Here is a 27,850-nt window from a genome sequence, read left to right on the forward strand (position 1 = left end):
ACGATATGACTTTTTAATTCCATAGAATAGTCATAATTTTTTCATTATTTGTCATTAACCGTATTAGTAAAAAGAACATGTTTTTATTATTATATTTTCTTAACGGCACTTGAAATATTACAAGTATATAATAAAATTTTACACAAATATTTAATTTTCCGTTTGATTTTGTAAAATAGGAAATATTTTAATTATGTACTATGATTACGGGGGATCAACCGTTGCGCAAAGAACGATAAATTCCAAAGGGAAATATCGTACGGTATCTCGTACATTTACGGGTAAAGTACCGCTAGTCGTGCACATATACATCTACATGTACGCGGTGAGAAAGAGAGAATGAAAGAAAAAAGGCTGGAGGCGAGTGAGAGAGAGGTAAAGAGGAAGAACAGTACGAAGATGGTAGAATATAGAGAAAAACAAGAGATTCTAATATAGTCAAAAACAAACAGTAAGAAAAATCTAATATAACCGAAGACGGTAAATAGTACATAAACTAAAGAAAATAAATCGGTAATTAATCGTAATGAAAGAAAAGGACTGCACTAGTCGTTTCAGGAATAGGTTACTCATATTTTAATGCGTCATACTAATAAAATTATTTTACTTATATTAGTAAAATTTAAAACGGTTTAAAATGATTCTCGGTGAGGTCGGTCGTCGTTGATCGTTCTCTCTGCTTCTCCGGCTTCGTTCTTTTCTCTCCTTTTTCTGACCAGTGTAAAAGAGGGGACCCGCACCCTGACCCACAAGTGGGCCCCGGTACCTCCCCAGTTAGTCAGTCAGTCAGTCAAACAAGCCAAGCAGGCAATGCGGGCTCGCATAATACCGTGGCTGCCGAACTCGCGGTAAAGTAGTTTGACACGCACGTGTTCGAACCGGATAACGACAGAGTGTCACCCTTCAGCTGTTTTTGCGGCTGTCTCTTGAAATTGAAGAAAAGGAAGAGAGACAGAGAGTAAAAGAACGAGGGAGGCTGAAGATGATACTGAGAACAGCCCCTCGGGGCATTGTCCTTTTTCTCTTACTTACGGGATCGATCACTGCTCAGGACGACGATTCTTTGGCTGGTAGCTTCTTGTCAGGTAAATCAGCGATTTATCGATATCTGTGATTTTAACTTTTCTTTAAATTTCCATTTTAAACGTAAACTTTCTGCCGATACTTTAGCAGAGATTTCTGTTTCGAGAGCTACAGTTAATGAATTGGTACGAGAACGGACAAGTTATTTGAATTGTCCCTGTTCCTTACGTTATTAATTAAATGTATGCGAATAGAACGACGAGTGAAATGTTCTACTGTGCAAGTCCACGAATTAAGATATATGCACTGTTTATAATAATGGTAATTTAATCAATAAACTACGACACTCTTTCTTTTGCTTCGGCGCGATGATTTTTATATAGATTATGATTTGAAATAAAGTATGCGTTTACGTGAAAACAAACCGCAGCAAACTGACCCGGTTTGCTGTGTAATTTTCGTTTACAAAAATGTAATCACATAACTGTATAAGTACAGATATAACTGTAATCTCCTGTTAACAAGTAATAGCGAAAAATAGTCTTCTAGAAAATTTTACTCGTACAGTTTTATGTTGTTTAATTAAAAGTTAAACTTACTCTTTAATGATTGAAAGCTGCTTCTTTTCAAGCTTCTAAAAAGTCTAAAAAGTGTCGTTAAAATTTTTCCCCTCTCCTTAGGAATGAATTTAAAAAACTTTTTATATGGAATCGGTTTGCTTTCTTTGGTTCCATTCTATATAGAAACATGTTAAAGAAAATATTCTGTAAATAGTTCAATTTGAAAACAGATGAAAAAGTATTATACAATTCTGTTAAACGTAAAACATAAATTCTCTGTGAATTCCGACCTCGTTATGTGTACAGTTACTTCTCGGTTCGAAATTCTATAGTTTGTGTAAAGATTTTTCTTTGATTGTGATCGCGAAAGTGCACAAATTGGTGGATTTTGTGTATAAAATCTACGTAAATAATTCATAAAAAATTACTAGAATAATTGTAAACAATCCATCGGCTAAAGTTATAGACAGTTCGTTAAAGTTCACAGAATGTGGCTGTAAATAAAATCAGTTCGTAGTAGCGGAGGTTTCGAGAAATAGAAATTCGTGTTTGCAAACGTACGCTGCGTATAGGTAGTATCTGGAAGGATGCGACTGTCCCACTTAGGAGTCGCACAACGCAATACGGATAACGTTCAATCCACTGTTGGTGAGAAGGCAAACTTGAGAAGCGTGCAATGATACACATACGCGTAATTATGTAGTAATAGTAGCTCATACGTATGATCAGAGAAATAAGAAATAGCGCACGTTGTGTTGTATGTACAAGCTAAGAAGCTCGTGTGCATCAAATTTCAGTATAATGCTTTAAATACAGGTGGTTTTGGTAAACGATTTCTTTAAAGATATCAACATTTTATTCAGCACTTATGAGTCAGAGTAGCAACATAACAAATTTTAAAGCCAGTAATTTCAAAAGTATACATCTAAAGCAATTGTTGAATCTGTAATTATAAAAGTATATTTAAAATAATTCTGGAATATAATCAAATCAACTATATATTTAAAATAGTATAGTTACAACTGTATAATTTCTGTTTCCGTTTTTTTTTTTAATATATACTACGTGTATATATATAAATGGATTCTTTTCAATGATATCAAAAGTAGTGAACATCTTACGTCGTACGAGATATTTGAGAATAGGACATTGTTCAAAGTTGAATCATTTTTCTAGTTTTAAAAAGGCCATTCACTTTTACATAACTTATTTTATTTTCTTACTAATCTGATTTAAATATTTTACTTCAAGAACCACTAAGAATTGCTTCTAAGGTTATCTAGACATAGAACGGTAAATTTTGAAAGGAAACACGCAATGGACGGAATGGAGATCTTTTATAGAAGTTGTGTACCTCTTCAGGGTGAATTATTTTATTTGAAATAAACAAAAATTTAAACTGATATTAATCCGTAACGTCCATCGACCTTATGACCCTATTATTAGGAAATTTAATTATGTACATTTATTCATAATTTTAGTGGTTAATAAATTTTGTATTTCTAATTTAATTTATTTGTTGATGTTAGACAAAATAATATAACAAATATTTATAAATATGTTTGTTTACATGGCCTCTTTAAAACGATTCGATTTTTTCCAAGTTTTAGGATTATACTGTAATTAATTAAACCTAATACAATTCGTATTGCATTAATTTCTACACCTTAAACGTGATATCGAAAATTTAGAATAAAAGTTGTATAATTTAATTTTTGTTCTAACGTTAGTATGTATATGTTAACTTATTTAAATTTACATGTTGTTATAAAAATTTATTTGTGTTGTTTTGCAACAAATGGATTATTGCATTAATTTATATCTTTTAAAATTCAGTTTCTTCTTTCAATTTTAAATAATACTTAAATGCCGATTAACATTAATTGGAATTAAATTAACACTATGTACATTAGCTTTTTCGAACTTAACGAAGAGTTTAATCATCGTAATATTTAAATTTGAGTATCAATTTTAAATTGCAATATTATGTAAATAGTATACTACGTATGAACTGTAAAACTGTTACTCATAAACCATTAACGTGCACACCACTTCCCCCAGAAATTTGCCATGCTGAAACGAAAGCGTGGAAGTAATTCATTAAAACGAAAGATCGCCTCTAGGCGTTAATACTACATTTTCACCAAAAGTCATTTTTCAAGTACTAGTGATTTTCAAAAACTGTGATCGCTAGAACAATTCTACTTCCAGATTTGTGTTTAAGACGAGAAACTCTACAAAATTCCTCTAGTGGATATTGCAAAGGAAAATTCGTGTTGGTTAATGAATATTATTTGAAATTAGAAAAGAGATTTTTTCAAAATTTTTGAGAATTTTTGAAAATTTTGATTCTAAACACGTATGAATATATAGATAGATGTGTGTGGGGGGTTATTACGAAGAAAAATTAATGTCCTAGATAAAACATTCAAGCCTTCGATATTTTCAAGATTTTTTAAGACTTTTAAAAATTTCTGATTTCATATAATATTTAAAACAATTCAAATGAGATATCGATAAGGAGTGAGAGCAAATGAGATACAGTTAAACTATGGGCATGACTATGCAACACCTAACGAGGCAGAAACCGTGACAGTTAGACAGGCATTACTGTATCGTGTAAGGTGTTTATCCTTCGATGAGGTTATCTTAATGCTTTTATCTGCAGAATAAGAAGACTCGATTTATGTAAAAAAAAAGAAACTTGATTTAAGATAAAGAAATTATATGGTTGTGTTAAACAAAGAAATTACATTTTCACTTTATAGGTACTTGATATAAATTGCAGTTTCACTTTATAGGCACTTTGTAGGTTATTTCTGTATTTACACATAAAACATGATTAGAAAAAGGTGAATATTATTAACCGATGAAACATTTCGATTTATTATTTCTTTTCATTTAACTGTACAGTGGATTTAATAGTACAGTGGTTTAATAATAAATTTTAATTCTTTGATTGACTTAATTATATTTTATTATTTTTTCGAACGATAAATATATTTCGTGTTTAAAAGTTTTTTATTTAGAAGCTTCATTCGCTTTTCGTTGCATTATACTTTTTCTATCGGAATCAAAAATGAAATATTTACTTTCATCAACAAAAATAATATTCTTCCACCAATTTTAAGATTTTTCAACGAACTCTTTGGAAAAATCAATATTCTTTTCCCATTTATCTCATATATACGATTTTCTTTTTGTTAAATTACAAATTATCTTTTATCAAAACTAGTACTCTTTCCTTTTCGTGGGATGTTAAACTTCAGATAGTAACACTATGAAATACAACTGTATACTGAGATAAGATGATATTTCAGCAGCTTGTGTATAAAACAAATCAATTTTGCAGTTCAAACGGTTTTTAAGAATTGCCAGATCACACAACACATACAAGTGTCCGCATATTAATGTGACATGAAAATGTCTCATCTTTTTGTTCAAATTTTATTTTACAATTGAATATAATTATTAGGTAGGTATTGTTTATGCATTTTCAATTTGTAGTAAGTGATTTATCTTTTTGTAGAATAAGCGATCTGGTATGTAAATCGTCCTCTCTTATACAAAGCAGCAAATACAAAAGTAGTACTATGTCTGAATATTAATGCGAGTAACTGTATAGAAATAGTAACTTTGATTTTCTTTATACTTCAAGCACATAATAACCAGTTTCAAGCAAAGCCAGTCATTTATACTCTTTCGTGAGGAAAAGACACGTGTTACATATCACACGATGGTGTAAGGTTGGTTTCGCCATTTTGGTTAGGTTAAGGGCTTCTTATGTTTAGATATGTAAAATTCTTTAGGAATTGAAGAAAGTGACTAAAACTAGTGACTGAAACGTATATTGAATAAATAATCAATTTTTAATCCAGTACTGTTCATTATTTCCAAAAAATTATACACGATCAAAAAATAAATTATTAGATTATAATTGCTTTTACATTTAAAATTATTATGGAGCTAAAGAATAGAAATATTTATAATTCTATTCTACAACACCACGATGTATTTAGTTAAATTGAATCTAATGTAATTCCAGTTTATAATATCTGATAATAATGACCATTAATGAAATATGTAATGTTCATATAGGAATAAAGACACACCAGATTTTTTCATAAAAGTAAAATGTTAATTAATTGAATTTATGTGATTGTGATCAATGTTTAGTAAGAAAGAAAAATATAATATAAAAGTTTTAATTGTTTCCATGTGTGAGAATAAAAAAAACGCATTATTAAGTAATTTAATTGAGATAAATTGATGAAAGATGAATGCCAGATTACTTTTTATCTTATCTCTGACCATCTGAAGGATGGTCTTCAAGATAGTCTTTGAGCTCTCAACCTAACGTTGATATATAAATAATAGGAGTTGTTGCATGACAAAAATAGGATTTCGTGTCAGAATTGATTCACCTTCCAAACATCGATGTAACTAGAGCATAAATCTGATGTATTGGATAAAGACCAATAGACTGATTCGAATTTAATAAAATTACAACATGTTAAAGTATTTCTGTTTCTCTAATTATAAGACAATAATTTTCAAATGATTTGTCTTCGAAATGCATCCGATTCTATTGATTTGTATTTATGTATCATTTTCTATCTAATTTCTATCTAATATGTGATATATAACTTTTTTATCATTCATTGGAGATCGTACAATAAAACCTTGATGAATGTAAGTTCGGTGGCTGCACAATTATTTCGATAATTGAAGTGCAAACCTTGTTCATCGCATTGCATTGATAAATGGTAGTAATGGTTACTTAACAGATGGTGAAATTAGATTTCTAAGGAATAGTATATAAAAAATGCTCAAAAAGCGGTAAAGATGATCAACGCATTTATAAATAATGTTTACAACATGAGATTTGTAGAATCATACAAATTAGAATGACTAAATAGTAGAATTACACAAAAGCAACAAACAATTCAAGGTGAATAAGAACATGTACCTAGAACTGCAAAAAATTGCTACGTTGTAAACGTATAAAATAGTTCATAAATTTATAGAAAATTGAGAAATAAACATAGTGAGGAGCACTTAATGAAATCCATATACTCCACTCAAATAAATTGAAGATATAATAACATATCCCGTTAATAATAATAATTAACACTTTACTACAAATACGAACCACAAGTACGGGAAAAGATAACATAAAATATAACTGTCAAAATAACATTGATAAAAAGATATTTGCAAACAGAACAAAAACAATCATTTTTGGCACGAAAAGGAAATCATCCGAAATGGCATATGTAACAAAAATCAATAAATATTTAAAATAAGCAAATAAAATCAAGAACATATGGAAACTGCAGATGTTTATTAGTTGAATTGTTATCTCTGAAACTAATTATATTTATTTCTATAATAATGCATGTTCTTAAAATTATTTAATATTCACGCATAAAATTAAAAAAAAAAACCAAAATCTAAATAATTTTGTAACGTATTTAGATTAATTTTGGATTGTTCAATAATTTTAATAGATCTGGAATAATGTTTCTGAGTTAATTAATAATCTATTTATTAAATCTATACTTGTATCGATTCTTCATATTTTCCTCATAAATAGTTCTACATACCTTTTCTCATCTTTAATTTCCAGAAAAAATGTCCAAGAGCTGATTATTAATGAAAAATGATAGATACAATCATTTGTCGGAAATTATTTTTAACGCTTTGCATAGTTCCAACTTTAAATGAAAAAAAGTATTAACATTGTACAAAATTTATCAAAACTCTACATAATAGTGGACTGCACGTTAGCCAAGATGCTTTTTAAACTTTCTTTAATAATGTATCGTGACATTAACTTTAAATCCTCCAACTTAAAAAAAGGTTTATCTTAAAAGTTCAAAGAACATAATCATATTATTTTTAACTAAAGAACACTCAATATACAAGAAGAAACTTGTAAGATAAAAATTAGTTTACAATGTTTACATTTATTTTTAAATAAAGAAAAATATTATTAAAATACGTTATACTGTCTCAATTGAAGTAAAGAAAGAAAAAGAAGTTTATTCTAACAATAACAAATTTAAATCTCAGATATTAATCATTTGTCAAAAATAACTTTTTGCACATTTCATAGCCTATAATTCCAACTTTAGATGAAAAAAATTAACATTGTATAGTATATGGTATAATGTGTTACAAGTTTAACTATACAGAAACAGAGATTAGGTTATACGTTAATTGTTATAAAGGTTTAAAAGGTTGATACAATATATTTTGATAAAAAAAACACTTGCAAACATATCTTGAAATATAGGAGATAATAATACATACGCAAAAGTATCACTAGAGTGTATTAATACAATTCACTAAAATATACGTTCATATGACAAATGTAGTAAATTACAACTTTCGGATTTTATTAACACATTACTATTCGAATATATTGTATATAATTTGAAGATAAAGAAGCCCGGGGTTTAAAGGCTCGAGAGTAAACCGTGTTCCAATAGAGCAGTTATTTACATTGTATTTAGTAGTGGTGTACGTTTCACATTTGTTCTACATTTTATTCTGTAGATTCTGGTAAGTAAATTTTGTATTTAGATTTATAATAATTATTTAATTTTTAAAACTAGCAAGTTCCTATTGCTAAAAATCATATCATAAAACATAGGCTTTTTATTTATTCGAGAAAAACAAATTTGAGATTAATCTTAAAGGTAATAGAAATATTAATCGATGTATGTAAAAACATTCGTAAAAATCATGTATTTATGATATATCCGGTATTTCATCGCCTTATAACTAAAAACATGCTCTTGTTATTTGAACATAAAAATATAAAGTAATTAGTTATAAACTAACAAATTTAACAAGATGCATGTTTTTTATGAATACCGTAAAAGCAAATGGTAATTTGGAAAATAAAGAAGATTTTCCAAAAAGCAAACAACGAAAAGTGTGTTCGACACGTTAACTGCAAATTATGGGCTCATAAATTGTTCACCTCTGGTACACTATGATATATTTAACAAATTGCAATGAATATAATCACTAAATATTATTTCCAATTATTATTTTAAGCATTTTTATATATTTTTATTTATTTTAAAAATGCATTTTTTAGTTTGCGACATTTTACCATATTTAGGCGACAAGTTAATTTATATAGAGGCAAGCTGTTGCATATATTGTCGCTAAACGTTCATAAATAAATTTGATCTTTAAACTGCGTTAAAATTAGAATTATTATGGGAACATTCGACAGAATATTATCTAATAAAAAGAAAGTTAACTGAAAATTGAGACAATAAGCTCCGATCTACCTTATGCATTTTTTATTCCATTAACAACCCCCCACTTTCAAGAAGTGTATCGGATCAATGGCGAATAAATGACGAAAAGATTGTTTATTGTGTACATTGAGTGCGATTAAAAATTGGTTATTTTAAATAAATGTATCGCAAAAAACATTCGAGCCAGATACAATCACAGTATATATGTATATTATTTAAAAATAGAAAACAACGTAAGCGAGTACGGTCAATTTGCATAAATTAAAATAGGTGTACAGAACCAGTAGTGCAGAATGAAAACACTAATGGATTTACAAGTATTAATACATACCATGTATTAATTTGATAACTTTAAATCTAAGTATCTCGAAAATAACACATTTTCAGAAAATTTGTTAAATATAAAACCGTTTCTTGGTTTCAAGAGGGAAATGTAACAATTTTATTTATTTTTTAATAAGTACAAGATTGTCGTATTCGGTATAATATTGCAGATCAATGTGTACAGTTTTCCGACTGACTCTAGATTTGCATTTGTCGTTGGCTTAAAGCGATTATGTTAGAAGAGTCACACGTAATACCACAAGCAGCTATGCGATGGAGTCGACTCGTTTAATTAACTACCGTTATGTTTGTTTGGGCCGTTATGCCTGCCAAAATGAAGCCAGCTAGGAGTCTACACTATCGTACGTGTGAAATTTCTGCAGTACGTTTGTTTAAACGTCACAAAAAGCCGAGTTGAATTCATTATTTTTACTGCACTTTTCTCAGATTTCAATTTTAACGTCTCACTTTTTCGCTCAAAATATATTGTTGTAAACAGTGATGGGAATAATTTTATTCGAATAAAAGCAACAAGTACAGCGATTTATTCGCGACGTTTATTCAACCGGACAGTCAAATTCTTATTTATTCATTATGAAATGTTTCATTCGATAACTCAAATTTTAATTTTTATTTAACAACGAACGGGTTTTAAACAGTTACGGTGTTTATCTATTATTCATTATTTGAATTTTTTATCTAGATACAAAGTTTCTCCATTTTCGGTTGCAGTAAGTACTGCACCAAAACGTGTGTTGTACAGTATTCGATCAACAAATAGAATTTTTTGAACGAAAACGAAGATGAGGTCATTAATCGTTTTTTAAATAATCGTCGGTGACTACCGTTTTAATTTATCGACATTTTAATTAATCTTGAGTAGAAATATCTCTGTCAAAAATATTTTGTGGAATGGCAAATGTAATTTTTACACATCGAATGTTATTGAATAATAAAAATTATCATTAAATAGTAAATTAAATAAAATGTCATTAAATAATAAATAACTATGCTTTAAATCTTACAGAATATAAACTGGAGTGTATTTAAAATATTGAGATGTTGTGTAAGATTGTTTGTTGTGTATTAAGTAAATAATATCCTTATGTTTCCGCTATTGTAAGATATACTAAAAAAATGATGATTAGAAAAGTTACCTGTTGTTGCACAATACGTTCGAAATAATTTCTATATAGGTGGAGGCGTAAAAGAAATTTTTCAGCATTTCTTTAAATCGTTGAGTGCCGTGACGGATACCGGTGACCGACCGAGAATATCTAGAATAAGTTACAATAATTAACGTTAATTGTTTAACAAAGCTTTTTATATTTAACGTTTGTCACAAACAGAAATCACGGTTAAATTAATTATCATATGCTGTATGAATAATATTATGTTTACTTTTGTAACAAATTCTACAACGAAGTAGCTACTAAATAATTAATATCAACTATTATTAACGTAAATATTATATTGTTTTATCAGTTTATATAGATATTGTATCGTTGAAAAAGAAATTGAATAAATAAAAGGCACTTTGAATAAAGAATAATATTGAAACAATGAGAGTAAATTTATAAACAACACGAATTATTTAAATGTTTTAAAAGTTTATGAAGACAGAAAGTTTAATTTAAAAAAAAAATGATTAATCTTAGACCGTTATTCTAAAAAACTGTTTATTTCTTTTACTACACGCGTTTATTTGCACGAAGAATCAACTCAATTCGATGATGTTTAAATTTGAATATTTTAAGCCATTTTTGTCAACATGGTTAGTCGTATTTGGTTAATATTCAACACATTACTTATGCCTGACAACTCTCGCATTTGAGTTCAGTTTCGATCGAAAAGTAGTCGTCCGTATCATAAAATTTTCTTGACAGTGGAATAGCTGATATTTGGATAATTTCAATAAGATATGGTAAAAGAAAAGTTATTTAAGATTGTAATACATAGAAAGGTAATAATTATTACTATAAAAATAAGAGTGATAGAATAGATAACGAATAAAACCAACGTATAGCAATTTGTCCGCAATGTTTATTTAATTGAATATTTAATTTTTTATTTGTTCCTTGTGAAATGTTTAGTTCTACCGTTAAAATTTTTATTTTTATTCAACAAGTAATGAATAAAGAGTTGTTTATTTTTTATTGTTAGGAAATATAAGAATTTAAATCTCCCCTCATTAATAATAACGAAGCTCTCGGTAGATGATTAATTAGTTTGTTAATTAGTTTTCAGTTGAAGTTCGAGCAGAAATAGACTTTATTTACAGAGAAATTGAGCAAAATTCAATAGTGACATAAACATTGTAGGCTAGACAATATTCACACTATTCAAATTTGTTGAGGTGGAATGTTGCAGAGACTGTGCCAAAAAGTAAGAGAAACCGGAAGTATAGCTGATTGAAAACATGAATGGCGGAAGAGAGTGAATCATCTAGGAAACGAAATCGGCAATCCTTACGATGACGAATCTGAAATTAATTTTTTGAAATGTAACACATCAATAATAACCCACATAACGAATTTAACCTTTCGGTGCTTCGAATTTAACGCTCAGCACATATCATAATCAGACTGTTTATATATGATTGTCTGTATATGTCTGTAGTAGAATGTCAATTATCCGAAATAATCGAAAGACAAATACGATTGGATAAGCACTTTTTCGAATAATGAATCTGAAGGAATCAAATTTACGACTATCATGAAACGAAATTGAAAATAAAACAATTTTCAAATACTGATATTATTGTACAAAAGGGTATATACCTAATAAAAGAAATATATTATAAAAAAATAATTAATTGTTTTCACATACTGCCAAATTTCGAACACCCTTTAAAATAAGAGGTTAACTATTAAAAAAGTAATTAAGTTTCTTATTGTTATTGCTTTTTTCATTGTAATATAATATTCAATGTTGTTTTTCAACTTTATGATTTTCAACTTCAACTTATTCCTGCGACAAAAGTCATAATCAATTCGTTAATTTTTAAATTATTTATTATTATATATCATTATTGTATTATCATTTTCTATAGGCAGTATAAATAAATTTGTTAAATGTTCCTGTGACATGATGGACCGTAAATAGTTTTTAATTATATACTTCGAGTTTTGAGAAAACTTTTTGAATTAAAAAATCTGAATTTTAAAAATTAAATTTTAAAATTCAACTAATTAAAGATGATTAGTTGAATCAGCCACCCTTGTGTGATGAGTAACTTGTACATTTGTATTATACATAACTTTCTGTGACTTTCAACGATCATTTATTATAGTTCTGAGCTACATTTAAAATTAATGTTGTTTTTCGATTAATTTCATTTGAAATAAATAAATATGAATACTATCATGTTCGTTACAGTCTGAAATAATGACAAAGTTATCATTCGGTGATAAGTAATGAAAGTATGCATTGTAACCTGTTTATTAGATCAATGGTAATTTTGAATTTCATCTTGAATAATAAAAAAGTAATTATCTGCAAAATCTGCGACAACAACAAACTTATCGGGTTCTAAATTGTCTTTTGTGTATTGAAAATTGTTATTTTAATGTTTCAAATCAATGAAAAAAATGTACGATAACGTGGAACGCAGACAATGACAGTTAACGATCCATCGTTAACTCGAATCAATTTTTACATAGCTAATTAACAAATTTTTTTAAATCGAAATCATTTTTATTTGACATTTCTATGTCTTCACTGTGCATACTCAGAGGCTTATTTTCATCCATCCCCTAGTTTAACAATTACAATTTGTCAATTTTCAAAATATTGAAAAATTCTTTGACATGTGATACACGCAGTCACTGATGAAAAATTATATCTACATATTACGGCTGAAGGCATAAAAACTTAAACTAGTTATGTTTCGATGACAAAGCCTCAGATTGTAAAACAAAACCGAACATTTTGATTCGTATTAATATGAGAAACTAATTTTTGTATAAATTATACAAGTCAGTGATTCCTAGAACTGAATATATGTATGCTTTAATCTGGACTTCGTCGTTGTAAAAATTTTTCTCAACAATAACCAAGAATTGATATTTCGTATCTCGGGCCAAGATTCAACTATATGCAAACTATTCGATAAAGTAAGCAAGCGAGATGCTGCAAAACTGAAAGCAATAGTTGAATTTCAAAGCGATAGCGCACACGTTTCGCTGTGACAGTCGGTAATGCAAACTAAACACTTCTATTTCTCCCTGTAGCTTCATATGAGTGTTACGAATGAATTGTCGAAATTTTTTTCATAAAAGTAAGATCAAACATAACCTTACTCGGACTATTTTAAATTACACGTAGTTAAAAGTTTTTCAAAAGTGATTCGTATAGTGTATAAGTAAAAATGGTCCAAGGACAGTCGTGTTTGGTCTCATTTTAATCAAGAGAACTTCATCAACTCATTGATAACATTCTTATGAAGATATAGAGGGAAACATAAAAGTTTTTAGTTTGCATTAGTGACTGTCATACCGTGTTCAGCCAATTGGGTTAAAACAATGTTAAAGTAATGTTAGCCAAAGTTAAAATACAATAGATCGTTTCACTATTAAGAGAATATTCAAAGGCGTGATTAATAATTTCCAGTGAACGATTATAGATTTTTTATATATTGTAACAATTTTATACTAAAAGTAACATTATTTAAATCTACAGATTCAAAAATCACTAGTTATAATTTGAAAGTCAGCATTTAAGGATCTCCATTAAGAAAGTAAATAAGGCACTTTGTATTTTATATAATTATAAATAAATCTCGATAATTTTAGGAAAAAAGGGCGGAAAATTCTTGTATGTACAATGGGCAATACAAAACTTGTCTTAACGTTATCGAAAACTCAGTGCCATCACTTGAGCATAAGCGTCGCGTGGTGCGCAAACTAGATGCGCGGGAAACTGACTATACGCTGTCAATTAACACATGGTACAGTTCTGCGCATCTAGTTTGCGCACCACGCGGCGCATACGCTCAAGTAGGAGCATTGTTTTGCGCTACCCGGTGTACATATTAGGATCCGTGGAATGATCGAAGTAACCAATCCAATAAGAAGGAACCCCACTTACACAGTATATCTCCACTACTTATGGCTACTACTACCTGTTACTACTACACATGTAGTTTTACTCGTTAAGTGACTATCCGTTCCACTTGTTAGTAGAGTAATTCTCGTTTCCAAGTAACAAAGTCGGGACTGTTAGTTTACTTTGAGAGCGGGGTAACTAACGATTTTATGCAAAATAAAAATTTGTATATTTTTCACTACATTTCTTATGAGAGTATTAATAAATTGACAAGGTTTTTCTGATGAAAATTAGTACAACCATACTCGAAGGTACACGTATTTGCGAGATTCAGAAACGATTCGTTTTACGCATAATTAAAAATAATTCACATAAGATCAAATTTGGACTTATTTTCATCGGAGAAACCTCACCGATTCATTGAGAGTATTGTTACAAAGATGTAATGAGAAGTATCAAAATTGTAATTTTCAGTAGTAGATGAAATTCAATCCGACGGACAAGTCAATGAGTCGTTCACGCAATATAAACAAACTTGTAGGTGGGAGCGTGATTCCGTTACACGAGTCCGATGTAAAAAGTGTCACTTGAAAGCGGGAACTACTCTACAATGTAACGAACATGGTTTGCATGCAAGTATCGAGGTTATACCAGTTTGCATTTACATATAAGTGATACGAATTTCAATTTGAGTTATTTTATGAAAAAATAACAATGTTTAAAATGTAATTTTATAGAAGATTCTAACCGGGGGGAGTGCGTGAAAAAATACAACACTTCGTGCACATCTTAAAGGATACGTCACGTATGCGTGCATACTGAAATAAAAGAGAAACAACTCTCGGAAACACACATTTGAAATAACTATAAAATTAAATTAATTTTTCCTCTTTATTAATATAAAAAACAATGTCTATAGAACCTTTAAGTTGCTGAAATTGACAACATTTAACAAATGCGATTAACAAGCCACGTTGTCGTTGTAATGACATTTTATTTGTTTGAAATAACAAATTGAAATATATAGAAATAAAAAAGAACTATTCTCAAAGAGGAAGGACTTAACGGATCATTAACGTCGATCCAAGATCAACCAACTGTCAAGATCAAGTTTAATCATCCTCGACCATTTTATTTTATAAGTGGAGCGTATGATTACGTATGGAGGAATTTCTCTCGACTCACGGTACCCTCGCACCTGCACTCGATATACAGTTAATGTTGAAAACTTATGATAGACGTTTTATTCATCACAAATAAACTATATCTTCGCGAAATAAAAAAGCTTCACAATACAAACAATTTGGACATTCATTGCAATTATTTTGATCTCAGTAATTTAAGGTGTTCAATTTTAAGTTATAATTACAAGTTATATTTAACCCTTTGACTGTAGATGACTTCGATGAAAGGAATTTAATTACAAAAATACAACAATTGTTGCATTCGTGTATGGAACTATTTTCAGTATATGTTTAATATTATTTTCCATTTTAAACGATATATCCGGTATTCGAATTGACAACTGATAATCGATAAATGGATAAGTAAATTAGCAAAGACAGGAAAACTAAATTCTTACATGTATATTGTTTTTAACACTCATTTTGTAAATACATAAAACTTAAAAACAAATCGATCAAATAAAGAAGGTAGAAATATATAAGGCAGATGTATTTCAATCTAAATAATATAAACAACAGTGCTAATACATGCTTGGTAATAAAGTAGAATTTAAATTTAGAATTACATTTAATAAACATATTACTCAGAATTGTTTGTGTATTACCTACACGTAATTTTAATTTTTATAATTCGATAGCATATAACATTATACTTTCTTTTTATTAAATTTACATTTAAGGCCATTCCACGCGAAATCGGACACTTTCGAGCGTAACATTTCGAATTTTTCTGAAACTTGAGTATTTTAGTCTTCGGCGATATTTAAACGCATCTCTAAAGATTTTTGAAAATATAAAAAATTGTTGATTTTACAACTGTTTAATATATATTATTAATTTTTTTTTTTTTAATAAAATATAACTATCGAAATAGCAAACAAATGAGAAGGAGTTTCTGAATGTTTAAAGTAAAGGCATGGAAATATTAAATAACAATTGTCAGTTTAAAAAACATTTTTTTTAATCATTTTTTTTACAGTTGTTATTATTATAGCTGGGGTGAATTGAGAAATTTGTGAGAAATAAAACCATAATTCTGGTTAATCTCTATACGAACAAATGTTAAAAAATACAGACATTTTAGTATTGACCATATGAAAATTGATGAAAGCTACATCGAATGCAATTAACGCTGCATCGAAACGCACCGATCCGGTTGTGCGATACTATTTAGCGACCAGGTGACTATACCTGCCATTGTTATACAGAGTATGTGACCATTTCAAGGTCTCAAGTAAGAATCAACGCTTGCCCTCTGCAATAAGAATTCTTTATAATACGGTCAGTAGATATTGAGAACTAACTCTGTATTAATGGTATTAATTGTTGGAAGCGTTTCTCGGTCACTACATATCTTTCAAGTCACCATGGACTTCTTTTATTGGTACGTAGACGTATTTAGTCTTACCAAGCTGTGAGAATTTCTTGGTCTCTTAGTTTCTGTTTGTTAATATTATTATTACAGTCGAAATTTTGCACGCGTTTGGTCCTGTTGTGGGAATTTAAAATGATGCGTACTTGGCGCTGTAATTTTTTTTGCAAAATCAAAACACAACAAATATTACAAATATGTTAAACGTGTTATGGAAACATTGCTAAAGAAGTGTCCAAACTTTAAGGTGGGTGAGTACATTTCTAGTAGTAACTAATTAAAGTGTAATCGTTTAATTAATACTTCAGACATTTTTAACACTTTTGTGTAAGAGTGAACTGAAGCATGTAACGGTAGCTTTACGCCATTGGAAGTTTTAGATAATGATGTTGATTCTAATCAAAATATAATTGAAAATGTGAAAAAATATTGTCATACATCCATGATTATTAAGTTACTGAACTAGACTTAATAGTAGAAGAATATAATTGTGAACATTCACAACTATTGCTAGAGAGATGCAAACTTTGCACTTTCATTCATTTTCGCCAACAAATATAGTGATTCGTCGGTTAAAACATATTTTTACAGGTAAAAAAAAAAAACAAATGTAAAAATTATGATAAATGTCATTAACAAAGAGCAAGTTTCCAGTATCTTTTAACCGTGTTAGACTTTAACAATGACAGTTGTAGGCGCCTGGTTGTTAATACCGCATAACCGAATCAGTGTGTTTCGATGCAACGTTAACTTCAATATGAACAAAAATTTGAAAATTTTTCCGTAAAGAGATTAAATACAACTATGTTGTCATTTTTTTCAAATTATCCAATTCACTTTCCAGCTATTATTAATCGCATTTGTTCGAAACAATTGCAAAAAAACTGGTTAAAAAATGTTTGTTCCAATACTTCTATATCTGTACTATAAACACCCTGAAGTTCATTTTCATCTATTTGCTAGTTCGATAGTTACAATTTACACAAAAAAGTTGATACCGTACTTTGAACAGTTGTAAAATCGACAATTTTAAAAATTTTCAGCCAGAGTCAAGATGTTACTCCAAAATTATTTTAATAGCTTTAATTTGATTCCATCGAGATAGTTAAGTCGGCTCATTACAAACACAATGTAAATGTATTTAACTATATTTTTGGAAACAAATACTGTATCATGTAAAGCCATTGAATATTTTGTCCAGATTGACTTTTCTCCATAATAAACAACTTGTATTTCTAAATATCAGACAAAGAAAAAAGTTTATATTAGGTAAAAATATTTATTAAATGAATATAAGTGTAAATGTTCTTAACTATACTACTCGTATTTTTCTGAATAAAATGTTGAACGAAGTTTATTATTTAATTCGCCAATACAGTCTACGATAAACGACGCGCACGTTTATACTTCACATTATTAGTCATAGAATTCGAAAAATAATAACAAAAATACTTTTGTTATTTGGGGTTGTATATTAACTGCTTTTGCTATTAGTGGTTGTTATATTAAGAATACTGCATTCAAATGAATTTATTTTTTATTTTTACAGGTTTACTAGACTCCATAACAAGTACAGCCAACAGTGCAGACTGTCCAGGGGTATGTGTGCATGCATTTGCAACATTAATATGTTACGAAGTTCTCGAGCATGTACAATGCCCTACCAGCATGCGATGTTGTATCGAGGCACCTATAAATGGTACTACGTCTTCTTCTGAAAACAGTCTTGACGACACTAGTCTAGCTTCAACTGCAATCACCACCGTTAAGACAGCAACAATGACAACTGCAAATACAACCACACCCCCGACGACTACAGCAGCTACGACCACATCCTCAATGGCCACACCAAAAACTACCTCTCAAGTACGTTTACAAGATTACCGATTTTAATTTAAGATAAACTCGCCCATAACAGATAGAAAAATTTCTGGTATTTATTGGTACATTTGAAACTACTTGACTTTTTTTCTAACGCGATTCAGTATGAAAAAAAATGAGCATTTTGTTTCTCGATATTCTTATTACTTTTGATAAAAATACGTCACAACAATTAAGAAAATCAGTTTAAATTTGCATCTATAAGGAAAGTTAGGAACTTGGAAGTTCAAAACATTTGGAAATATTTGGAGTACTAGTAAACTAAATCATCCATAATACGAAATCATTTTTCGATGTTTCTATAATATGATTCGAGGAGATAAAGTAATCTTTTTAAAAGTATGCAGATTTTTCTCTTTCACGGGATAGTTGGGCAAGAAAAAGAATTTAAACAAAATTTGCATTTCTTTTTTATTTCTATGAAACTATACGTAGAATTAATTAAAGAGAAAATCAAAGTTTTTCATGTTACTTCCACCACTAACCATTACAGTCGAATAAAAAAAAAATTGATCACTTAAATCTATGTATGGAAACCGGTTATGGAGAAATATTTTTGCATAAACTCACAAAATATAAAGACCTAACCGTAAGGGTAGATGGGAGTAACTTGAAGAGTATGAATTTTTTTTAACATATTGTATCCGGTTTTGTAGATATAAAAAAAGATGCAATTTTAATTTAAACTTTTTTTTATGTATTCCACTAATCTGCAGCTATTTTGCGAAAAACAAAAACTTGTATTTTTCTCAAAAGGATGACCTTATTTCCTTCAACTCTATTATGGCACCAAAGAAAAATAGTTTTCTGTTACTCTCAAAATTATTAATGAAACATATTTGCGCTATGTACGAATTATCTATGTGACAAATTCATGTGACAAAATGATAGAAGTGCAAGACTTGAGTATATTTTATTGTTTTTCAGGATAATCAGGTGGAAACAGTTAACAAAACGAGTATGTACCTTTTATTTCCAACGACATATTAATTTCATCCTAATAGCATTTATTATTTTTATAACGAAATGGAATAAAATACAAATTGTAAGGTAGTTTTCAAGGAAAATTGTATCAATCAAAGAACTATTATAAATATTCTAAATATTTATATAAATTGTAAATATATCGTGCACTATATCTCATTTGAAAATCTAAAATATCTATGTTGTTAACATTACAATAAAAACATTTCAGACAGAAATTATTTGTTTCTAGAATAGAAATAATATGATCGAGATCATTTTTTCAAAGGTTATATTTTTTTGAAATTTCAAAGATCCAAAGTTTTAGAACCGACGAGAAAAATTCATCCATATGTAACACGTTGACTTTTAGATGACTCTGATCAAAAAACTACAACATAAATCGCGTTGAATGTTTGCATAGAATCATCGCTGCTCCTAATGATTCTCTGCAAATCATTACGAGAATAATTTTGAATAAATCTTTACCTGGATAATTCGAATTAAATTATTTTATTCAAATAATTTATGAAATTGTATAATTTGTAATTTGTGTAATAATTTAATAGATTGACGAGAGCTGGTCGTTTTTATTACAATTCTTCTTGAATATCTAGATAATAATGTGTTCAACAATGCTTAAGACAATATTAACGATAAAATCATCTTTAAAATCAATGTTTTTTCGAACACAGTTTCTGTGCGTATACCAAATATTTCATCGGTCTTCAGTGGATCAAAATTATTTTGTCTACTTCCGTGCACATCAAAAATGTTGCTAATTTGCTACAATTATAGTTTTGACAAGTTAGTATTTAAATAGAACCGATAGAATTTAATAATGATGTGTACGTTTTCAATCATTAGGAGTAGTTTCGTATTAGCATTTGCTTGTCTAAAATTACCCAAAGGGTAACGTATCATAGATAGACGAATTTAATTCAATAAGAATATGACGATGACAGATAGTTTCATTAAAATAAGTCGATATTCTTGAAATTTCAAACAAAATAGTCACGAAGAAATGTGATTCTGATCGTAACATTTACCCACTCGGAAGAAATGATTTTTGGCTCGATAATTTTTTGTTTTTTTGTTAATAACAGTACAGACGTTTCGGATGTACAAGTGGAACGGAACCTATTATATAATGAAACATCGTAGAATAATAACTACATAGTTCTAAAATAAAATGTAAAAACTATAACTTATATATAGCAAAGGAAATGCTATTTCCTGAATGCATTCTTTAAGTAGAAATGAAAGTAGAATTACCTTGGGATTACCTTGCCTCAAGTAGAATTTTTAATAGTGGAAAAACTGTTCAGATTCATTCAATTATAAACGAAGACACGAAAGAGTTCATATTTGATAAACGTATTCATTTAACGAGAAATTATTTTCTACAGCAAAAGCGTGTACAGGAATTTGCATGGCGGAAAGAATTGCCGATTACTGCGACGCTGTTCTAGTAATAGACACATTATGTAAGCCAGGGTACAAGTGTTGTGTATCAAGGGACGCTTTTGGAGATTCTCCTCCGCCCGAATTACTAGTAATCGATAGAACGAATTCGAGTCGTTTCGATGAGAAGACTGGTATCAGTACATCGTATAAAAGCCCCCCATCTTCCACAACTGTGAGACCAAACACGTCTACCCTTACAAGCGTGGCTACAAGCACAGCGGTCACAATCGGCACAATGACAAATCAGCCAATAACCACGATGAGGCCAAAGATTACAGTCAAGAAACCGTGCAAGGGCGAATGTGTTAGCGGATTCTTCGCGCTTCTTTGCGATAAAGTAGATGGGGAAGCTGAATGTCCTGACGATGGATCCTGTTGTATTATCGATGCATTCCTGAAAACGGTAAAAAATTGAAATATTAAGAGTAACACACACGGTTTATTGAGATTGAATACAATGACCTTAACTTAACTTAATTACCTTTCAAGGAGGTAGTCAAGTTTAAGGAGATAGTCAATTATAGAAATTAGTCATTCTTTAATTCTACAATCATAAGAAAATAACGAATGTAATCGTTTGAAATTAACCCCAGTCTGTAGTTTATTCTTCGGTGAATGCTTTGTTAAAATTTCATTACAAAATACAAATACTCGTAGAAATTACATTCAATGTTGCAAATGCGTGGTCTTTTTAACGGTGAACATAGTTCCAGACAGATTAATTACTTAAATTTATGGCTTCTTTTTTATATCTTCCATGCTATATATACGGTGCGTTTTATAGAGGGACAAACGCGATGTTTCATCGAAGAGATAATGCAATATGATCGTCGAATGTCTTTTAAACAAATTTAACCAATGAAAGCATTGAAGCTTAACTGATGCATTTAAAATCATTATTAAGGTACTTTGTACAATAATGAAAAAAATAATGCAAAATACATATACTAACCACAAGTCTTCTTGCTTGCAAATAAAAGTTATTGAAATTGTAACAATTTATATTGTATAGCTCCTATTGCAGTTTGCAATATTTATCCAAACCAATTTTCAATAAAATCAATATTCACAATAACACTTTACAAAAGTTAAATTGTTTGTGGACGTCGAGATATTGATTGTTAAAATTGAACAATTAGGAAACAACGACAACAATCCGACCCACCACGAAGTCACCACAACCAAAATTACAACCGTGTCCCGGTTTTTGTTTATTGACCATTATGGCAGCCTTTTGTGAACGGCCAAGTCTTATAATAGCGAAGACATCGACTTGTCAATCTGGGTCCATCTGTTGTGACAACACGAAAAGTTCGCCGCAGGTGATTCTATTTCTTATTATCAGTAGAGCCCTTACAAGGGAACGAATAAATTACGGCAAGTAAGATAATGACTAAACTGTGTAAAAAAAAGAAAAACTGAAATTAAACGTTGGCACGTAGAGAGTAAGCGTAGTGACACCATCTTCTTCGTATCAGACTCCAAAGCCGAGGCCAAAACCCACATCGAGACCACCGATTACTACCGTTTCTTTGCCACCAGATCCTCGCCCAGAGTGTCCTGGATCGTGTATCGTTTCTTATTTATCTTTCACCTGTTTCAGTAAGTATTCGTTTATTTCATTTTTACATTTGCTATTTCAATTTAATAGAGAAACCAATTTTATTGTAATATACGATTCTAGCAAACCATAAATTTAAAGGAAAGTACATTGATAGTTTACACCACTTGACATAACGTAGAACAACAATAAAGCATTAATACATATGGATTCCAAAGATTCTCATTTTCATTTCTTTTTATATTTTTGCTGAAATAATTCTATACATTAAAACATATTAATGTTTTATAAAATAACAAGTTTAATGAAACAACAACCAATAAAGTGAAACGGTTATCAACGTTAGACAAAACTAGTTCATTATTCATATTTAAGAATTGTGTTTTCTATCTGCATAGAATTTTCTTTGTTTTCATTTTCTAATTGGGGAAGTTTGAAAATAATTATTTATATTTGTAGGAAACGCTGAACTGACGAATCTGTTCAAATGCAAGAAACAAGGACATCAATGTTGCGCACCAAAATCTTTAATACGGGAATTCAGCGGTGGAAATTCAAGCGAACCAATTTTGAGTAACAGAAACGATACCATGTACGTTACATCGAGACCATACACAACACCACTCACAACGACAATATGTAAGATATAACATTTTTAAGTATTGTTAAAAGTATTGATATAGTGAACTTTTTACTTTATACTGAACTTTATACCGATATAGTGAACTTTATACAAAATAAGGTAAACTAGGTAATACAACTGGACAGACGATGATTCTGAGAGTAAGATTAACGTCGAGAAAATAGAACGATACTTGTTCGATGTTATGTTTTTAAACATTGTACAGTACCGCGGACAGTTGAATAACTTTTCATTCCACTGAATATGTTTAGATATTGAAATATCTATTTCAAGAAATATTTCTAAAATAATACAGCGATCTGTCTATAAAAGGTTCAATTTCGGGTACGGTTCCATAGCCTCTTAATAGGCTAACATCGGTTCTTCTCGGTCTATATCGCATTTATGGGACTCATTCCCACCGCATTCCAATACAAAGTATTATAGTCTTGTACCTAAATACTTAGGATCCTGAATGCGAGTCAAATATAAATTCGTGAATATATATTCGGATAGTATGAACAGTTATACATTACGAATAATATATATTAATTGTTCATCGACAAAGTTTTATAATTTGTCATGGTCATCCCTTATCTTTATAATGTTATTATACTTTAATAGAATAATTAGAGCATTGTCTATTATTTCGCACAATGTGACGATAAAATAAATTACAACGTAACAAATTATTATATATTTCTACGCTTACTTGTATGGGAGGAACAACTAAAACCATCTTCCCTAAATTTTTTAATTCACGTGATTTATCGTTATTATCGTTTCATTAAGACCAAATATCGGTAGAAGAATTCATTCTTAATCCCTTTAATGAATCATCTGTTTTACGTTATATTGAATTCTTTTTCTACCGAATCGATGTATAAAATCATTTCAGAACCGATAAAAAACCGTTTTCGAACCGAAAAAATCCAGTAAGTATGTTAACGCATACTATCAAACTATGAAACCATAACCGAAATTGATATCGGCCGGAACCTTTTTCTACTTGTAACGGTTGAAGCATGATTTCGGTTCTTCGTAACTGTTTTGAGAACCGAAACCGATATCATAACCGTTTTTAATCCTTGTTCAAAACATTGTGCAACAACACATATTTCAAACGCACTACGATAACATGTATGCAATATTGAAAAAATATATTAATCGAGTCTAAGAATAATGAACGAACAATACTAGTCAGCAATTTATTATAGTACAACAGTTTCGTTCTATCCTTTCCTTATTAAATATTTTGTTTTCGAATTTTATATCACTTATGTATTTATAAAACGATACATTGTATCTTGATCCGACGAATTTTTGAATTCAATTTTCTCAAAAAACGAAGCTTGGTATAAACAAATTTTGTTCCACTTCGTTGAATTATTCTTACACAAAAAATATCCGCTGTCCAGCTTGCAACTCCCGTTCCATTTAAACCTATATTTTATAAACGATTGATATTTTATAACAAAATATAACTGTTTAATTATATTTTGTATTACTTCGTAACGTGTTAGTAACCGTTCAAAAAGTACAGATTGGTAAAATTCCTATCTGATTGAAAATCTCGAATAACAAATAAGAGATAAACAACTTTTTGTTCACTACTGATTGAATACGAATTATAATTCAAATTATAGAATGACTCTAGATTTCATGTCGAACAAGCAAAAATTTATCCAAGTTCATTTAAACGTCGGTATAAGTTATTTATATTCACTTTTAATTGAATACAATTTTACCCATCCTTATCGAAAAGGATATCTTTGTAAAAATTGTATTTAAAATCGTACAAAGGAAACAATACGTTAGTATACATATTTTTTCACATAAAATTAGAAAAAATATTGTTGTCTTTGTAGATGAAACGACTATAATGACGACAACAATGAGAAGTCCTGTGTACAGTAAGTATGTATGTGGTGTAAAAGGAACTTCTCGCGGACCAATTCAAGCTCGTAGCATGGAAAGAGGAGCACGTGTTGTTGGAGGAGAAGATGCTGATGCAAATGAATGGTGTTGGCAAGTTGCTTTAATTAATTCCCTTAACCAATATCTCTGTGGAGGTGCGCTCATCGGAACACAATGGGTCCTCACAGCAGCACACTGTGTTACAAAGTAAGTGTGAATTGTGCAACGTTTGTTCAAGATATTTTTCTTGCACTCCCATAGTTTTGGAGTATTAATACTACGTGGTAATTGTAATTGGATCGACATGTAAATAGAACGACTCTATACTCGCACACATTTAAAGCAAATATAATAAAATTAGAAATTATTTGAAAAAGTAATCACATTTAACATTACTCTATTTTTGTTTTTAGTATCGTGAGATCTGGAGATGCAATTTATGTAAGGGTCGGAGATCATGACTTAACTCGAAAGTATGGAAGTCCTGGTGCTCAGACTTTACGAGTGGCAACGACTTATATCCATCATAATCATAACAGCCAAACTTTAGATAACGATATCGCACTATTAAAGCTTCACGGACAAGCCGAGCTTAAAGATGGTGTTTGTCTTGTATGTTTACCTGCACGAGGAGTTAGTCATACAGCTGGTAAACGATGCACTGTTACCGGTTATGGATACATGGGAGAAGGTAAACTTTTGTGTAACACTGAGCTCTTCTTTTCTTTTGATATCTCCTATAATGAAATTTACGCCAAAATAATATGTTTAACGTCATTTTCGATAAACAATAATAGTTTTACGAGGGTTGCAACAACATATTCTATTTGTTTTAAATACATCAATGCTCCTGCAAGATGCGATTACACTTTTTCTACTTACATGTTTCTTATAAAGTATAATCCCTTAGCTACGCACAATGCAGTGTATACAAAATTAATATTGTATTATTCAAAATGATGTGTAAAAATGAATGTACTAAAAATGACAAAAAGAAATGGAAAAGATATCTTATTCGGTCAAGTTTAATTTAAAAATTGGTAAAGTTAGTATAAAGCCAATTTATTTTATACATTAATAAGTTATTTAAGATGTTTATATATTTTGATATATATATATACGTGTGTATAGCCGGTCCCATCCCTCTCAGAGTGCGCGAAGCAGAAATACCAATCGTGAGTGATGCTGAGTGTATAAGGAAAGTGAACGCTGTGACTGAAAAAATCTTCATTTTACCAGCAAGCAGTTTTTGTGCTGGCGGTGAACAAGGCAACGATGCATGTCAGGTAATAATACTATTCATATTATATAAATTGTTAGTACTTAAATTGAAGTGAAACAAAGAAATGTTTCTAGGATAATTGGACTTTAGCGTTATTATTAACTATCTGCGGCTTAGTCAAATGTGTAGTGTACAAACAAATATATTACTTTTATCTTCACATTTTTCAATTTTAAAATACGTTAAAAATTAATTTTTTTTTTTTATACTTTGAAAAACGATTCCAAAAAGAAATTACACATAACATAATTGCAATATTTTAATATTTTAGGGGGACGGAGGGGGTCCTCTAGTATGTCAAGATGATGGGTTCTACGAATTGGCTGGACTTGTTTCATGGGGTTTCGGTTGTGGAAGACTGGATGTTCCTGGCGTTTACGTAAAAGTTTCGGCGTTCATTGGTTGGATCAATCAAATCATTTCCGTTAATAATCTTTAGTTTTTTTTGTGTTCTATTTATAAAACTTAAAATATTTATTTATTAAGAAAACGTGTAGTACCTTAACGCGCTTGATGACGTAACATTTTATGTTACATATCTAACAAAGATTGAAAAAGAAAGTTTCGTTTCATATAAATTGGACTGTACGAAACTTGTTCCGACATTTTTGAAAAATTAGTATCGCCACCATGAGGTCCTTATGCTCATTTTCCAAAAATGTTGAGACAAGTTTCGTACTACCCAGTATACGATAAATAAGAGCTAAATTCGCACAAAATTCAAATTTCGATAATGTTGCGATATTTGTGACATATTTAACATAAATCTTTAGTTTTTACAAGGTAAACGAAATTTTGTTATATTAACATAATTTTATATAGTAACACAGTAAACTTCCGTTTATCCAATTTTTTGAATCCGCAATCGTAAATTTAATCATTCAAGGTTTACTTTCGCCAAAGGTAAAGAAATATTTACAGTTGAAAAAGATGTTAATATATTAATTCTTGGTGAAACATAAGTGGTACGTTCGTAAATTACGAGAAATATGCTAAAACAGAAAAGTTTTTTTTTTTTTAATTTGTAAATACCATGATGAAAAGAAAAATGAATTGAATATTTTTATACACGTTTTATAAGCTTAAAAAATTTGTCTCTTTTGTTGTTTGAAACATAATTTGCATTTATGATACAGTAGAAACGAAAGTGTATTGTAGTTTAAAGAATCTTATAAAATTTTGTAGGAATTAAACATTATTGGTGAGATACATTAAGATTAATTTATGATTTTTCTTCGAGTTATTGTGCCATCAAGTGCGTCAATACTAGGTGACAAAGATATTTTTTTGCGCAACATACGGTTTTGATTAAGTAGCCAACTATTATTAATTAATAGTAGGAACAGATATGCATTTTATTTATTTATA

General features: G+C 29.6%; 1 protein-coding gene across 2 annotated transcripts; it reads left to right on the forward strand.

Annotated features, from left to right (window-relative positions):
• The first annotated feature begins 957 nt into the window (after positions 1–957).
• On the forward strand, positions 958–27,339 carry Mas (trypsin-like serine protease domain-containing protein masquerade). 2 transcript variants are annotated; one of them, XM_076307098.1, is made up of 11 exons: positions 958–1,085; positions 18,339–18,655; positions 19,598–19,628; positions 21,043–21,503; positions 22,240–22,422; positions 22,543–22,702; positions 23,121–23,300; positions 25,152–25,407; positions 25,614–25,891; positions 26,332–26,486; positions 26,754–27,339. In XM_076307098.1, the coding sequence occupies exons 1-11, from the start codon at positions 983–985 to the stop codon at positions 26,919–26,921; spliced, it is 2,292 nt and encodes a 763-aa protein (XP_076163213.1). In that variant the 5' UTR covers positions 958–982; the 3' UTR covers positions 26,922–27,339. The 2 variants fall into 2 exon arrangements, with proteins under 2 accessions (XP_076163213.1, XP_076163214.1); XM_076307099.1 differs by having other exon boundaries at positions 22,579–22,702.
• Positions 27,340–27,850: the final 511 nt, after the last annotated feature.

Source organism: Ptiloglossa arizonensis, chromosome 3, assembly GCF_051014685.1.
Source record: "Ptiloglossa arizonensis isolate GNS036 chromosome 3, iyPtiAriz1_principal, whole genome shotgun sequence".
NCBI lineage: Eukaryota > Metazoa > Arthropoda > Insecta > Hymenoptera > Colletidae > Ptiloglossa > Ptiloglossa arizonensis.